The sequence below is a fragment of the Indicator indicator genome, chromosome 3, assembly GCF_027791375.1.
Source record: "Indicator indicator isolate 239-I01 chromosome 3, UM_Iind_1.1, whole genome shotgun sequence".
Classification (NCBI taxonomy): domain Eukaryota; kingdom Metazoa; phylum Chordata; class Aves; order Piciformes; family Indicatoridae; genus Indicator; species Indicator indicator.
Window position 1 is genome coordinate 22,157,361 of NC_072012.1, and position 16,939 is coordinate 22,174,299.

Genomic DNA, 16,939 nt, shown 5'->3' on the forward strand with positions numbered 1-16,939 from the left:
GACTGTCCTCAACACCCGTTGCACATAATACCAAATCCTTCAAAGATCTCTACAACCCGTTCACCTGAGCTGCATTGGTTGTGAAGATGTAATGCAATGTTTGAAAGACTGCCAACCACCTATGATCTTACTCTGCTGCTTACACTGCCAGGTTGTTGGGCCTGCTCTAAGCAAGAACAAAACCACAAGCATTGTTTTGTCCTTGAGGAGGTTGCTAGAAACCTACACTTAAATTTTCATCCAAAGAATGCTCAATGCATGGACTCGAGACTGCAGTAGGCATGAACATGGCATGCCAGGGCTTGCAGGCTGTGGGCTGCTGTAGGTGGTTTGAGAACTCTTTTTGTTGTTGTTTCAAAAATCTGGGAGCTTTGTTTGTTCCCTACTATAGTTTAGATGATGTTCAGACACCTTTGTTTAGAATAGAATCACTCAATAGTTTGGGGTGGAAGGGACCTTTAAAGGCCATCTAGTCCAACCTCCCTTGCATTGAGTGGGGACATGTTTAACTGCATCACATTACACAGAGCCCCATCCAAGCTGACCTTGAATGTTTTCAGGGATGGGCCATCTATGTATCTTTGGACACTGTGTGCTAGTGTTTCACCACCCTCTCTGGTGAACTGAATCTACCCTCTTTCAGTAAAACCATTACCTCTTGTCCTGTTGCAACAGGCCCTGCTGGAAAGTTTGTCCCTGTCTTTCTTATAAGCCCCTTTGAACATTAAAAGGCTACAGTAAGGTCTCACAAAGCCTTCTTTTCTCCAGGCTGAACAACATCTCAACTCTCAGCCTTTCCTCACAGAAGTGTTCCATCCTTCTGATCATTTTTGTGGCCTTCCTCTGGACATGCTCCAGCACCACATCTTTCTTGTGCTGAGGACTCCTGAGCTGAATGCAGTACTCCAGGTGCGATCTTAGCAGGGCAGATAAGAGGGGGAAAATTACCTCCCTCAAACTGCTGGCCATGCTTCTTTTGATGTAGACCAGGATGTGATTGTCATTGTGGGCTGCAAGCTCATATTACTGGTCATGTCCAGATTTTCATCCACCAGTCCTTCTCTGCAGGGCTACTCTCAATCCCTTCATCCCCCAGCCTGTATTTATGCTGATGTATTTATGTATTTATGGTACTCCAGCCCATGTGCAAGAGCTTTCGTTTGGATTCATTGAACCTCGTGAGGTTCACACAGGCCCATTTCTCAAGCTTGTCCAGGTCACTCTGGATGATATTCCCATCCCTCAGGTGTGTCAACCACACTGGTCAGCTTGGTGTTGTCTGCAAACTTGCTGAGGTACTTGATCCCTCCTTGTCATTGATGAAAATAGTAAACAGTACTGGTCCCAACAGAGACTCTGAAGGACACCACTTGTCCCTGATCTCCATCTGGACATTAATTATAAAGAGGCATAGTTTATAAACAGATGCTTCTTGATACATGCAGTAGGCCTCCAGTCATAAACAAATGCAGCTTTGAATCAAATCACAGAATCTGTGAATTAAATGAAATTGTCACATTCATGGATGTTATTATTTTAATTAAAAATTAAGCTAATTTCTGCCCACCTAAACCTCTGTAGACCATTGCAAACTGTTATTTTTCCATGTATTTGTTTGTGAGTTGTTAAAACATCAAATGTAATCCTTATATCCAGACAACAATTAGACCTCAGAGACTTTTCCCTTAATTTATTGCCTCTAATGAGTGCCACAGAAGTAATATGTAGAAACTTAACATTCATCACAACATTTGCAGTTATTGTTCTAATAACTGATAAATAAGGTTTGTCTTTCATTTCCTAAGTTGTGGCTGATTCACACAATTTTGACTGATGCTTCAGCAATTCAGTTATATAAACAGTGCAGGCAGATCAATCTAAATGAGGGTGCTGAATAAGCAGAAGCAGGGATGTTTTTGTATCTGGGTATTGTTTCATCCCACTCTAAAAATAAGTGCAAGAAGGAATGTCTGTCTCATTCTGGGCTCAGAATTTGAGTCACACCATACTTGAAAGTACTCATATGAAAAGCTTTTGGCTCTGGCACACCTTTCATTTTCTGTCTGATTGTTCGTTCTTACTAAAACTTCTTAATTCCTCATCACCACTTTTAATTTTCATAATACTTACATTTTCAAACTAGAGTTTTTCATTTCTTAGATGAGATCAGTCAAGTTTCAGGAGCCAAGGGCTATCCCAACAGTAAGCCCCTTTTTCCACATTCTGATGGCTCAGGGTAGCCAGTGCCAAGAGCTAAAGTACATCTTCCTCCACAGCCAGGGACGTAGCACTGTCAAAAAAGCCCTCCTCTCCCTTCCCTGTGATGTCCACTCTGTGCTATGTTTTGGGTTCTTTCCTCACAGAAAGAGAGGGGCTGGGGGCACTGCTGGTAAAGGTGAGTGATGCTAGGCAGAGGAAACTGCAGGTAGGTCAGTCCCTGTAGTGTAGTGAAAGACACATTTACAATTGTGTCCAGTAAGTGGATCACTGCATGTCATGCAAATCAGTGGCTCTCAGGAGAGCTGAGTCTTGGTAGCATTTCAGCAAGACAGTTCTTTGGTTTCTTTACCACCACTCAAATACTTTGCCTTTTTTTTTTTTCTTCCGTAAGGGTTTACCTCTTCTCAGGAAGCAAGTTAGGATCTATTGCATGGTCATCACTAAAATAAAAGTCTTAAAATAGTAAGTCTTGCCTCCTGACATATGGGATCTGAGGTTAAGAACAAAAATAACTGTTTTGTCATCCTCATTTTCTCCTTTTTCTGCTGCTTCTATCTCTTTGACTTCCTGATCTGGTCTCTATCATCAGGGCTAAATTGCCAAGTAATTTCATCTGACTCTTTACAGAATCAGGTAGCTTAGAGGTGGTGAGAACTACTTGGCAATTGTAACTCTGTTATGGCTTCCAAGACGTTTTGGCAACAGTCAAAGGTTGGGTTGGGTTAGACCATCTTCAGTGTTCAGCGTCCCTCAGAAACAGGCTGGGAACACTGAGGCAATTTGGCACAGTAGCAAGATGTATTAAGCAGTGGTAGTTTTTCAGCAATTAAATAGATATTTTGCACTGCCTGGCTGTACGAAAGCATTTGGTCAGGTCCAGTGCAAAGAGCTTAGCTTAACCTGCTGGTTTCAAGTGACCTCTTGAACTTGTTCTGGTGTGGCAGTGGAACATGCACACATTTTTTTAAGTATAGTGAGGAGGCACCTGAGTAAGAGAGCAGCTGCACTGAGTCAAGCAGGTCAAGAGAAGGGGATTCTGCCCCTTCACTCTGCTCTGGTGAGACCCCACCTCAAATACTGCATCCAGTTCTGGTGTCCTCAGTGTGAGAAGGACACAGAGCTTTTGGAGCAAGTCCAGAGGAGGGCTACGAAGATAATCCAAGGGCTGGAACACCTCTGCTATGAGGATAGGCTGAGGGAGCTGTGGTTGTACAGCCTGGAGAAGAGAACACTTATGGGAGGGACCTTCTAGATGCATTCCAATACCTGAAGGCATCCTACAGGAAGGCTGAAGAGGGGCTTTTCATAAGGGTGTCTAGAGACAGGACAAGCGGGAATGGTTTGAAGGGTAGGGTTAGACTGGATCTTAGTCAAAAATTCTTCAGTATGAGGGTGGTGAGACTCTGGAACAGACTGCCCAGGGAGGTTGTGGGTGTCTCCTCCCTGGGGGTGTTCAAGGCCAGGCTGGATGAGGCCTTGAAAAAACAGGTGTAGTTGATAGGCATCCCTGCCCATGACAGGGATGTTTGATGTAGATGATCTCTGAGGTCACTTCCAGACTAAGCCATTCTGTGATTCTATGGTCAATTCTAGCCCTGTACCCTGTCTCTGCTACTGCTCCTTGGTGGATATTAAGGCAAAACACAACGGGGAAGGAGTGCAGAAATGCATTCTACACTTCAATGACTTTTGTTATATCTTTAATAGGTTTTCATGGTTTTGTTTTTTTTTTTTCTTCTATAACTTTGTATCATTGCTTTTTGACTGTGCTTATGACACTGGCAGCATCTGACAATGAATGCCATTATTCTCCTATGCTGTGTGGAAAAAGAAAAAAAACACTTCTTTTGCTTATTTTGAACTTGCTGATCTCATTGGGCATCCTGTTCTCATGTAGTGAGAAGCCAAGCATCCATTCATTTATTTTCTAGGCAGTTTCCCAGGGTTCCCCTGATTTTATATGTGTCTGCCATATCCTCCTTTGGTTGTCCCTTTTTCAAGATGAAAACTCAAAATCAATTTAAGCAGTTCCAAGCTTTAATTGCCGTTCTTTAGATCCCTCATGTAATTTTTGAGGCAAGTACCAGAACAGCAGGAAGTATACAAAAGGAAGGGTTCTGTATAATGCTGTAAGGGTGTTTTCTGGTTTGTGGTCCATTCTTTTTTTTATAAAGCTCCTAACTGCTGGGGGTTTTGGCTGCCAATGAACATGGGATTTATGTTTTCTGGTAGTAAGCTTTCTTTTTTGGTGTGTTTTTTTGTGGTGGGTTGGTTGGGGTTTTTTTGTTTAATTCCTTTTTTTATATGAAACACAATTCAAATTATTTCTTAGGTGTGCTTTTTGTACTTACAAGAAGCTGAACTTCAGTGGCTTATAATTAGTGTTTCCACAACAACACCTTGAGCCAGTACTGTCCTTTGTTCAGGAAAAATGAAAAATAGCTCTTGTTGCCAGATACTTTCCAACCATCATTGCAACAAAAGTTATGGTGTTTAAACATTTAGTCTCTGCATTATACCTAGATGTGATAATGCCTGAGGCTTTATGAGAGAAATACACTGATTATGTTAATACCTGTAGACAAGTTTCTTATTTTTATTTGCTGTGCTTATGGATAAATTTTAAGGATTGATAGACCAATGATAGATGGATAGCAACTAATAATGAAAAATTCACTTTTAAATCAGTGGTGCCAGTACAAAACCAGTTTTGACTCCAGATGTGCTAGAAATGCAGTCATACAAATAATGATAGGTAAGATGGTCCATCTAATCTGTTAATTCTTCTGACAGAAAGGAGATGATTCAGAGGAAGTTGCCAGAAGTTTCATAGGAGACAAATAAAAGGCAGTCTGTCAGCCATCTTAAGTCTTCTCAGAATTTCTTAGTTCTTTGAGTTAATTTTAAGTCCTCAAGAATAAGAATCTAACTTTCTTTGAAGATATATTAACATCAACTATTATAAATCTGGAACTCATGAATAGCACAAATTTGACAAATAGGAAGTGTGAGATAGTGCAGGCATTACTGAAACCTGCAAATCTCTGAATCATTGCATGATTATTTACTTTCTAATTTGTGAAACAATTTGAAGGTGTGAAAATCACATACCTTAGTGAATAGCCAATACTTTTATAGCCCTTTTGATCTTTCAGAAATTGACATTGTTGCATGAAAGTGACAAAACTTGAAATAAGTTTGAAATAAGGAAACTGCTTATTTATCAGGTGTTTGAATGAGAATGTTAACTTACCCTGTTAGTTTCAAGAATCATAGAACCACAGAATGGCACCTTGGGCAGGAACACCTCTCAACTAGATTTGGATGCTCAAGGCCTCATCCAGCCTGGCCTTGAACACTTCCAGGCAGTAGGCATCCACAACGTCCATGGGCAGCCTGTTCCAGAGTCTCACCACCCTCATACTGAAGAACTTCTTCCTGAGATCCAGTCTAAACCTACTCTCCCTCAACTTCAAACCATTCCCCCTTGTCCTATTGCTTGTCCCTCTCCAGCCTTCCTGTAGGATCCCTTCATGTTGTGGAAGGCAGCTAGAAGGTCCACCCCATAGTCTTGTCTTCTCTAACCTGAACAACTTTCGCTCCCTCCACCTATCCTAATAGCAGAAGTGCTCCTGTCCTTGGCCCATCTTTGTGGCCCTCCTAAGGACTCGCTCCAACAGCAATGTGTCCTTCTAACGATGGGGACCCTAGATTCGCGGTGGGGTCTTGCCAGAGCAGGGTAAAGGGGCAGAATCCCTTCTCTTGCCCTGCTGGCCACACTCCTCTTTATGCAGCCTAGGATAGGATTTTCCTTCTGGCCTGCATGAAAGTGTTATTGTAAGCATGATTTTATCACTGGTGATACCACCAAGAAAATCAATTCCCATTTCATCAAAGGTGAATATTTAACTTCACAGAAAGCATTTTGAACCAATCTTGATATTAGCTGCTGAACCAGATCCTGCTTTACATAATCCTGTTAATCTTAAAACAGAAGCAGTAGCAGCATGTGTATTTCTGCACATTTATGTTACTCCTTTTCTCTTCTTTGCAGACAACTACTACGGCACTCCAAAGCCTCCAGCCGAACCGGCTCCACTGCTGTTAAATGTAACAGATCAGATCCTCCCAGGAGCCACTCCCGGGGCTGAAGGCAAACGTAAAAGGAATAAGTCTGTGAGCAATATGGAGAAGACTGGTATTGAACCACCAGAGGAGGAAGAGGAAGAAAGACCTGTGCTCAATGGAAATGATGTGACAGTAACACCAGGTCGGTTCTTCCTTTTTTGCTTTGCAATCCTTTTCTCATATTCAGAGAGTCCTCAGGTACCTCCTTCTGTAGTGACAATATGCGTGTCCAAGTAACGGTGTCCTTGCTAGATTGAAAGCCCGGAATCCCCAAGAACAGGATTTCTCTGAAGTCTGAACCCAATTACCTCTGTTTTGGGAGTCATCTCACTTACCTCAGCTACCATGAAGTCAGCTGTTTCTGAACTAATCGTTTTGAACCCTCTTTACAGATAAAAGAGAAAAATACCCACTTTCTGAATACAGTTCATGTGACCTGCCTTAGATTGCTAGGTTAGGAAATCAATCACAAATGACTGCTTCTCTCCACCAACTATGGAAGGACTCTAGGTTCACTACTTTATGAAATCAACTGTTGTAAGCTGTTAAGAAATCTTAGCAGTCTTGAAGAAGAGTAATGTTATCATATTAATGAACACGTGGCAGTGCCCATGAAGTTTACTGGCAATACTATTAGGAAGAACTCTTTTAGCAATGTTCCAGAGCCTGCATAAAGCTGATAGAGATTTCAGATGTCTAGTCATAAAAAGCAGCTGTTTTAACCCTTGGATCATAATTCTTCAGAAAAAAAAAGGGCTCAAGATCCTGGCTGGTATCCTGAGTGAGAGCACTCCAACCTTTTCCCAAGCAGGTAAACAGCTTCCTCTTCAACATTTTAGCAAGTCATCATTTTGCAGTCCTCAAATCATTTTTGTTTAGAAATGCCATTTAAGAAATTATCTTTTAATTGTTCGAGTTACTCAAGCTCAGACTATTATATCTTTCTGAGAAATAACTCTGTGCATCCTTTTTGGTGAACAAAGAAATTCAGACACAAATTATGGACTTAGATATCTGTAATGATAATTACTTTACATTATGTGTAAGGGCAAATCCATGTGCACAATCCGTCCCCACGTGCAAGGGAGGTGGTAGGGAGTGAGGGAATGAGAGAAGATCTCATTCTCCCCTCCTGCCTCACCAAAGGGCTGCAGCATTACTCCCTGGCCATTGCTTTCACATGCTGTATGAGCCTTGCCCTTGCCTTCCAGCAAGACAGCATTGCATCTGTCAGCAATGCTCTGATGCTTATTGCCTTTCCTACACAGCTAAGTAGAAAAGGATGAAGCCCAGAAATCCTTACATAAAACATCAGCACTGGCTCCGTTGCCAGGATACTTCTACAGCAAAAGAGGCAAAGGCAGGGTTTGGTCTCTGATGTGTATCGTAGAAATCATTAGAAAGATTGTGCTTTGTAGTTATCCAGAATGTGCCACATAACACAGGAACGATTTCCAGGCCAATGTGTTTTAGCTCAAACTGGATCAAGAGGCAGTGTTTACCTGATTTTCTCCTTGGATTGTACACCTCGAATTTGCCTTTCCCAGGCACATTCTATGTGAATCATAACTAGGCAGCACCCGAGAAACAGGCACTGGCATGTACTGTCTTACAAAATGAAATCCCTGAGCATCAATGGAAGATAGACCCCCCTCCCCCTCCTCACCCCTCACAAAGTAATTCCTGTAGGTGGGGCTAGCAGAACAAGCAGTGCCTGTGTTGGCTCTCATGGTTTCATAAGCAGGGTTTTGTTCAGTTACACTGATTGAGGACTTCAGGGATTGTAGCAAAGCAGCGCTATACATACATGCTGTGTTGTTTTGTTAGGCACTGCAGCTCCCACGGACCCTCAACTGCAGTTGTTTTATCTGTGATCTGACAGAGCCTTAGCTACCTCTGAAATGTGTGTGCATTCATCCTTTGTGTCTTAGAACAATCTGATAAAAACAGTATGTTAAATTTATTCATTCTTGGTGGAGGGAGCAATCTAGTTTTTATCAAGAAAAAGTGCTTTTAGCAAGCATACTTTATTTTAAATGCTTCACTTCTAATGGTAGTCTTGGGACATCCTCAACTTTGATATGTTTTTTTATAGATGGCTTACTTTATGGCTTACTAACTGCCAAAAGTATCAGTCTGGCAACTCAAAGTGGCTGCTGTAACACCTAGGACTGGTAGGTTGAAATAGTAACTAATCTAACATGGATCTGAAGAAAACAAACCCCTCTTTATCAGACCAATAAGTGACGTTTATAGTTGCAGAGATATTTGTGCTTTGTCTGATTTTTCAGATCGCTTTTCAGTGTCTGTTGAGAGAATCTGTGCATCTCTTGAGCTTTATTAGTAAGAATCAGTCTTTCATTAATTCACTTCCACAGACCTTGCTTTCTTCAGAGGCCATCAGATTTCCCTCAGTTGTATATAGACAAACTAGAGATACTCAACCGTGATCCAAAACTCTTTTGTGTTAATTTGTGCTTTCTAATCACAGAATGGTAGGGGTTGGAAGGGATCTCCAGAGATCAAGTCCAACCCCCTTGACAAAGCAGGGTCACCTAGGGCAGATCACACAGGCACACATCCAGTCAGATTTTGAAAGTCTACAGAGAAGCACATTCCACAACCTCTCTGGGCAGCCTTCTGCAGGGCTCTGTCACCCTCACCATGAAGTTTCTCTCATATTGAGGTGGAACTTCGTGTGTTCTAGATTGTATCCATTGTCCCTTGTCCTATCACTGGGCACCACAAAAAAGAGCCTGGCACCTTCATCTTGACACCCACCTCTCAGATATTTATAGATGTTGTTAGAATGCCTTCTCAACTTTCTCTTCTCCAGACTAAACAGGCCCAGGTCCAATGTGTTTACTCTTTCTGATTTTTGTCACCTGCCCTCAGCCCATAACCCAGCAGGAGTCTTTCTCAAATCTTCAGGATGGGGATTTTGACCATTTTGGAATGGAGCACTCTCAATCTTTCATCCAGAGAATGAAAGTTCTGACAAGTTAATTGAGGGATAAGATATGACAGAAAATTTCAAAATTATCATCCCATGCCTTAGATTGATAATGAAGCAAGAGGCTAGAGTCACAGTATCACAGTATATCAGAGGTTGGAAGGGACCTCAAGAGACCATCAGGTCCAACCCCCTGCCAGAGCAGGATCACTTAGGGTAGTCTGCACAGGAATGTATCCCAGGTGGGTTTTGAAAGTCTCCAGAGAAGGAGACTCCACAACCCCCCTGGGGAGCCTGTTCCAGTACTCTGTCACCTTCACTGTAAAGAAGTTTCTCCTCATATTGAGGTGAAATGTGAGTCCAAATGCTGTCAATCACTATGCAAGGTGCAGCAGACCCAGGCAACAGGTTGAGCTTATTCTCTTATTGTTAAAAGCATCCAGAGGCATGAAGGTAACACAGCATACAAGAGCCCTGAGATTTTTTAAATGTACAAAAGTTGATATCTGTTGATATTTTTGTTGTAGGTGTTTTCTCTAAGCTCAGTTTATCACAGTTAGGTCACAACCTACAGAATGCCCTGTGCTCACCCAGTCTCTGTGTCTCCCAGTTACCTTCCTTCATGTCAGCTCCTACTTCTTATTAATAGTCAGTGGGAACAGTGCCTCCATGCAAAGCACCAAAACCTGATTATGGCTGTAGCTCTGTGAGAAAGGAAGCAGCTCCAAGACTGCAGAGTGAAATTTTCAAAAGAAATGCTGGGCAAACATGAGTTAAACTACTCTTGTAGCCAACTGTTGTTTAAAATAGATAGATTGTTTCCTGTACAAATTTTAACAAATTATTGATTTAAAACCAGTAAGAGTATTAAAAAATGCATTATTTTCATGAAAAGCTGATGAATTACTCCACAAATTACTATTTGGTATTTCCTGTAACTGGTTCTCTGCTGATACTAGGTCATCTGAATTGGTTCTTCTGGAAAAAAATAAAAAGGTTTTAAACTTTACTGCATGAATAATCTGCAGCATTGGAATAAAGTAACAGGGTCCTCTTACATGTTTAGATGATGAATGCCAAAAGTTAGCCTGTAAATAATAGAAACAACTTAAATGCAAGCAGCAATGTCAATGAAGACTCAAGTTCTGAGTCTTGCTGTTTTCAAATGGGCACTATATTGTCTTAAGAGGATATAAAAAAGGATCTGTCATATCGACTACTAGTGTTTTAACTGCTGGAGTACTGCAGAGACAAACTTAGAGCTCTTAATGATAGTAGTTATTTTTCACAGAATTGCAGTACATTAGGAATTGGAAGGGACCTCAAAAGTCATTGAGTCCAACCCCCATGCTGGAGCAGCATCACCTAGGGCAGGTCACACAGGAACACATCCAGGCAGGTCACACAGGAACACATCCAGGCAGGTTTGGAATGTCTCCAGAGAAGGAGACTCCACAACCTCTCTGGGCAGCCTGTTCCGGGGCTCTGTGACCCTCACAGTGAAAAAGTTTCTTCTTATGCCCGTGTGGAACCCCCTCTGCTCTAGCCTGCATGTGTTGCCCCTTGTCCTACCCTTGGACATCACTGAGCAGAGCCTGGCTCCATCCTCCCCACACTGTCCTTCACATCTTTATAGATATGAATGAGGCTACCCCTCAGTCTCCTCTTTTCCTCTTCCCCAAGCTAAAGAGACCCAGCTCCCTTAGCCTTTCCTCAGCAGGTTCCACTACCTTCAGCGTTGTCGTGGCTCAGCTGAAAGAGGTTTGAATGAGAAAAATACTTCTGGTCTTATAATATAGTACAATTTTAGGATTTTTATTTTTAATATATATCCTGTATTGTCTGAAGATAAAGTATTTCTGCTCAGTGTTCTTGCAGTATTTCAAACTTTATTTGTCCATTGAAGACACTGCAAGTTTTTAAACAGAACTGTTTTTTTGTCAGATCAAACACAATGTTTAGCAGAAAAAAATAGCAGTAAGGTGAATTTCTGCCTTTCCTGTAGTACATGAACAATAGATTCACATAGTAGAAGATATGATGGAACCATAGGACTGTATTCAAGATAAGTGTGACTAGGATGTTCGCTGAGTAAAACTTAATGCTATTAAATGGCATTAGGCAATGCTTCCATAATTGCTTGGGTTTTAGTCGTCATGATGCCTTCTCCATTATCAAAATAAGCTATTAAAAGATAAGATCTGGTAATTACTAATTCATGAGATTGGCTTTAAAATAATTATATTTTTAAGTTGTTAAATAAGTATCTTGTTCCTTTTTCCCAGCTATGTTTTGATAGCAATCACAGAATGTTAGGGGCTGGAAGGGACCTTGAAAGATCATCTAGGCCAACCCCCCTGCCTGAGCAGGATCACCTACACTAGATCACACAGGAACTCATCCAGGGAGGTCTTGAGTATCTGCAGAGAGGGAGACTCCACAACCCCCCTGGGCAGCCTGTTCCAGTGTTCTGTCACCCTCACAGTGAAATAATTCTTCCTCCTGTTTCCATGGAACTTCCTATGCCTCAACTTCTACCCATCGCCTCTTGTCCCCAAGTTCTGAATATTTCTTCTGATCCTCAGGGCTTAATTTTCAGATTTTTTTTTATGCCATCATGGTGGCTTGGATTTGTTGATATAGTTATTGAAAAATCAATAATCTGATCTCTTCAGACCTGTTGAAAATAAGCTCTTGAGGAAGAGCACGTTTTGCCAACATAATGGTAAATTGAAAGGCACAGTAATGTCACCCCAGCAGTGCTCTGTTAAACCCAGCTGGCTGGTCATTAGCCATTGTGTGATGGAGCTGTGCTCCACATTTGTTCTGCTGAAGTCATATGTTCCATGTATCCTTGTGTCTTATCTTCATTTCCATCTGTACAACATACTTCCTGTAGTAAAAATGTGGTCAAGAGTATAGGCAGCTTCAGGAGTAGAAGCCTCAGATCTGTCAATGATGCTAGGGACAGATAAGAACTTCTTTTGGCTCTGTAGGGATAAGAACAAAAATAACCCTAAAGAATTTATCAGCAATTACATTTTCTTATTCCGAGGGAAAGTGTAGACAATATATCATCTCTGTTTTGCAGTGAAATTTTATATATTTGAAAATGCTTCTTCTATCCATCGTTATTTTCTCCTTAAGACTAAAAATACTTGTTTTGCAATCTTCCCATGCTGCCAATATTTTTTTTTATTCTTTTTTGTTTCTGTCTTCTGGACTGTTTCCCATCTTCCTTGACATGAAATTCTCGAAACTGTGCACAGTATTCCTGAAAAAAACCTCACTGTATGTGAAAGTGGACATGCTTACTCTTGTTGCCTATTGTGATGCCTGTTTTTCTTTTTCAATAGAAATAATTATTGATTGAGGGTAATTGTTAGACATCAGACATTCCCATACACTGTTGTATCTTCAGTAGGACTTCTGCCTAGGCATTTACTCCCCATCATACATTTTACAGATGATTGTGACATTTTGCACCAGATAAATGCCACATACTTTGAAAACTCAAGGTCAGAAACTCAAGGTCAGAGAGGACTATCCCCTATAATCCAACTGTCCTGCTGTGGGATGCAACTAAATAAAACTTGGTTTTGTGTTTCTTGTTAATTCGTTCCTTTCCACCGAAAAAATTCATATTGCCAATCACAGAATGATCAGAATACCACATACTTCAAGTCTTAGTTCAGATTTAGTAGCATGAGCTGCATATGGCTGAAGAGGTCTAGACCATAGAGTCATAGAATGGTTTAGTTTTATGGGCAGGGATGCCTCTCAGCTACATCTGGTTGCTCAAGGCCTCATCCAGCCTGGCCTTGAACACCCCCAAGGAGGAGACACCCACAACCTCCCTGGGCAGTCTGTTCCAGAGTCTCACCACCCTCATACTGAAGAATTTTTGACTGAGATCCAGTCTAACCCTACCCTTCAAACCATTCCCGCTTGTCCTGTCTCTAGACACCCTTACAAAGAGTCCCTCTTCAGCCTTCCTGTAGGATGCCTTCAGGTATTGGAATGCATCTAGAAGGTCCCTCCCATAAGTGTTCTCTTCTCCAGGCTGTACAACCCCAGCTCCTTCAGCCTATCCTCATAGCAGAGGTGTTCCAGCCCTTGGATTATCTTTGTAGCCCTCCTCTGGACTTGCTCCAAAAGCTCTGTGTCCTTCTCACACTGAGGACACCAGAACTGGATGCAGTATTTGAGGTGGGGTCTCACCAGAGCAGAGTGAAGGGGCAGAATCCCCTCTCTTGACCTGCTGGCCACACTGCTTTTGATGCAGCCTAGGACACATTTTGCCTTCTGGGCTGCGTGAGTGCACTCTTCAAGACAGAAGAACAAAAGAATAATGAAGAGCTGATTGCGAGTAATCAAAATGGCTTCACCAAGGGCGAATCATACCTGACAGACCTGGTCGCCTTCTATGGAAAGGTCACAACATTAATAGACAAGGGACGAGCAACTGACATCATTTACCTGATCTTGAGCAAAGCCTTTGACACTGTCCCACGTGACATCCTGGTCTCCAAACTGGTAAAGTATGGGTTTAATGGATGGACCACTTGGGGCATAAGAAAACTAGCTTGATGGCTGCACCCAAAAAATGGCTGTCAATGGGTCCATGTCCAATTGGAGGCCACTGACAAGTAGAGTCCCTCAGAGATCAGCACTGGGTCCAGTCTTGTTTAACATCTTTGTTGGTGACATGGGCAGTGGCATTGAGTGCACCCTCAGCAAGTTCTCTGTTGACACAAAGCTGTGTGGTACAGCTGACATGCTGGAGGGAAGGGATGGCGTCCAGAGGGACCTTGACAACCTTATGAGGTTCAACAAGACCAAGTGCAAGATCCCACATCTGGTTTGGGGCAATCCTAAGCACTGATATAGGCTGGGCAGTGACTGGCTTGAGAGTAGCCCTGAAGAAAAGGACTTGAGGGTGCTGGTGGATGAGAAGCTCAACATCAGCCATCAGTGTGCACTTGCAGCCTGGAAAGCCAATCATATCCTGGGCTGCATCAAGAGAATCATGGCCAACAGGTCGAAGGAGGTGATTCTTCCCCTCTCCTCCACTCTGGTGAGACCCCACCTGGAGTACTGTGTCCAGTTTTGGAGCTACTATTACAAGCAGGATATGGACGTGCTGGAACTTGTCCAGAGAAGGGCCACCAGGATGATCAGAGGGCTGGAGCACCTCTCCTATGAGGACAGACTGGTAAAGTTGGGGTTATTCAGTGTAGAGAAGACTCCAGGGAGACCTTATTGTGGCATTCCAGTATCTTAAGGGGGCCTACAATAAAAAGGTGGTGAGGGACTTTTTAGGATGTCAGGTAGTGATAGGACTAGGGAGAATGGAGCAAAAGTGGAAGTGGGTAGATTCAGATTGGATGTTAGGAAAAAGTTCTTCACCATGAGGGTGGTGAGACACTGGAACAGGTTGCCCAGGAAGGTGGTGGAGGCCCCATCCCTGCATGTTTTTAAGGCCAGGCTGGATGTGGCTCTGAGCAACCTGCTCTAGTATGAGGCATCCCTGCCCATGGCAGGAGGGTTGGAATTGGATAATCTTTGAGGTCCTGTCCCACCCTGACAATTCTGTGGTAATTATTTCTTATTATATTTACTGGTTTTCATTTTGTCAATTTGTGCTTGCATTCCTAATGTTGTTTATCTAATCTTTACCACTTATCCTGAACTCTTTTTCCCTTGCCATTAATTTAGTGGTTCTGTGATTTTATTAAAATCTTTTATTTTAAAACTACTGTTGTTAGTTTTTTTGTTGCTCTTCTTTCCTGCTAACATCTAAGCATCACAAATTGGAAGATAACTTGGTTGAAATGATCTACCTCCTACATGCTTCATACAATATCTGCATAGTTCTGTGCTCTTTTAGTTCATTTTAAGAAATTGTCATCTTCTTGAACTTTATTGGAGACCACATTGTTGACTTCTGAAAAGTATTTTTTTTTCTTTTTATAGTTGTCCACAGACTTCAATATAGTCTGTATAATACTATTCAGGGCAATTGTATATACAACTTCGATGATACAAATCACACTTCCTTCGTTCCTTATATATATTTATGAACAAGCTATAGTAGTCTCAGTCTACTCTATATAATACTGGTTGTACAAGTTCACAGTTTTGTCTGTGTTCTCTGATACTCATTTTGTCATATCCCTTGGTGAGCTTATGTCATTCACATAACCTTATGTAAAGCCATGCTCACTGGGTCTTGGATTCATCTTCCTTGATTTTAACTATCTAGAAACTGAGCAACTAGTCTATCCAGGACTGAATTTGGTTTGCCTCACTTAACATGTAGGGTCAATTCAGCCATCTCTGTCTAGGATCCCATCACATTCAGTGGAGATTCTATCAATCCTGTTCAAACTAGTAGTAGTCAAGGCAAGATTGTGTTTTCTCCACTGTCATTAGTTGTGTGCATGGAAGCCCTGCTGTGCAACACTCGTTTGTGCACATGAACATGTAGACTCTTTAGTTCCTATTTAGTTCATTTTTATTTTGTCTTTGTGCTTTTTTCTTATGTTTGTGTTCAGTGGATGTTTTAAAAAGTAGCATTTAGTTTTACTGCACTTGCTTAGCTAAAAGTATGTAGACTGGACTGCAGGAACTAATAGTGGTAGAGATAGTGTTGGACACCATCTTAAATTTCTGACTTCATGGAAAGTAAAATCAATATAAAGTGACAGATCAAGTACTGGAAAAGACATAGGAAAGGAAGACTCCTTTCTGAGTATGTTCTTGGTCATAGTGTGACACAGTCATGTTGGGCATAGGAAGCATTTGCCATTGACTGTGGGAAACTAAGCCTCCTACAGATGATATTGAAGATGAAATCACAACCAGTGGATATATTGCTGTGTGTTGATGGATGCCACGTTAATTTCTTTGATGTAGAGATTGGTAATGGAATTATTATATATACTTTTGAATTCAAAAGGATCTCTTGTCTGTAATAAAACAGCAGGGTAGTTGCTTTATGTGTGTATAGATTGAAAATTTAAGACACAAGCACTACTGGATATGAAGCTGCCTTCTGCTCAGGGCTGCCTGCTGGTCTGGAAGGACTCCTGGGACAGAGCAAGCCAGAAGTCTTTGGCTTGTTTCTTAGCTCTTTATTAGTTTCATGTTTCAGTAAGGTTTTATTGTTTTATTTTATTTTGTTCCAGATTAAATGCATCATCAGAGAGACCCTCATGTAAACCAAACAGAATTTTTCTCTTTATTTCAAGACATGCAGTTCATAGAGTATACCTTGGAGATTTGCACCTGATAAATTCTCCACCATTAACTTGGATATACAAAACCTATCATTTTTCTTCTCTTGTAGAATCAAGTGAACATGAAGAGAAGAGTACAGGTGTTTCAGGTGAGGGAACTTCCACCCAACCTTGTCCTGCACCAGGATATACTCAGTCTGAAGAAGCAAAGGAAGATATGGATGTAACAAAGCAGACTAAACCTGAAGAGAATGATGACTTGGGCCCACTACCTGATAACTGGGAAATGGCTTATACAGAAAAGGGGGAAGTCTACTTTATTGAGTGAGTCTTATTTCTTCTCTTTCTTAATAGCTGTGTCGTATTTAACTGAGTGGGGAATTGGCTTATATGGTAG

General features: G+C 41.6%; 1 protein-coding gene across 1 annotated transcript in view; it reads left to right on the top strand.

The window, feature by feature from the left end:
- Positions 1–16,939, top strand: part of MAGI2 (membrane associated guanylate kinase, WW and PDZ domain containing 2) — a 646,435-nt gene that overhangs the window by 410,887 nt on the left and 218,609 nt on the right. Inside the window, exons 4-5 of the mRNA XM_054399405.1 lie at positions 6,275–6,490; positions 16,653–16,866. Coding sequence (XP_054255380.1) covers positions 6,275–6,490; positions 16,653–16,866 — 430 coding nt within the window. The remainder of the gene's footprint in view (positions 1–6,274; positions 6,491–16,652; positions 16,867–16,939) is intronic.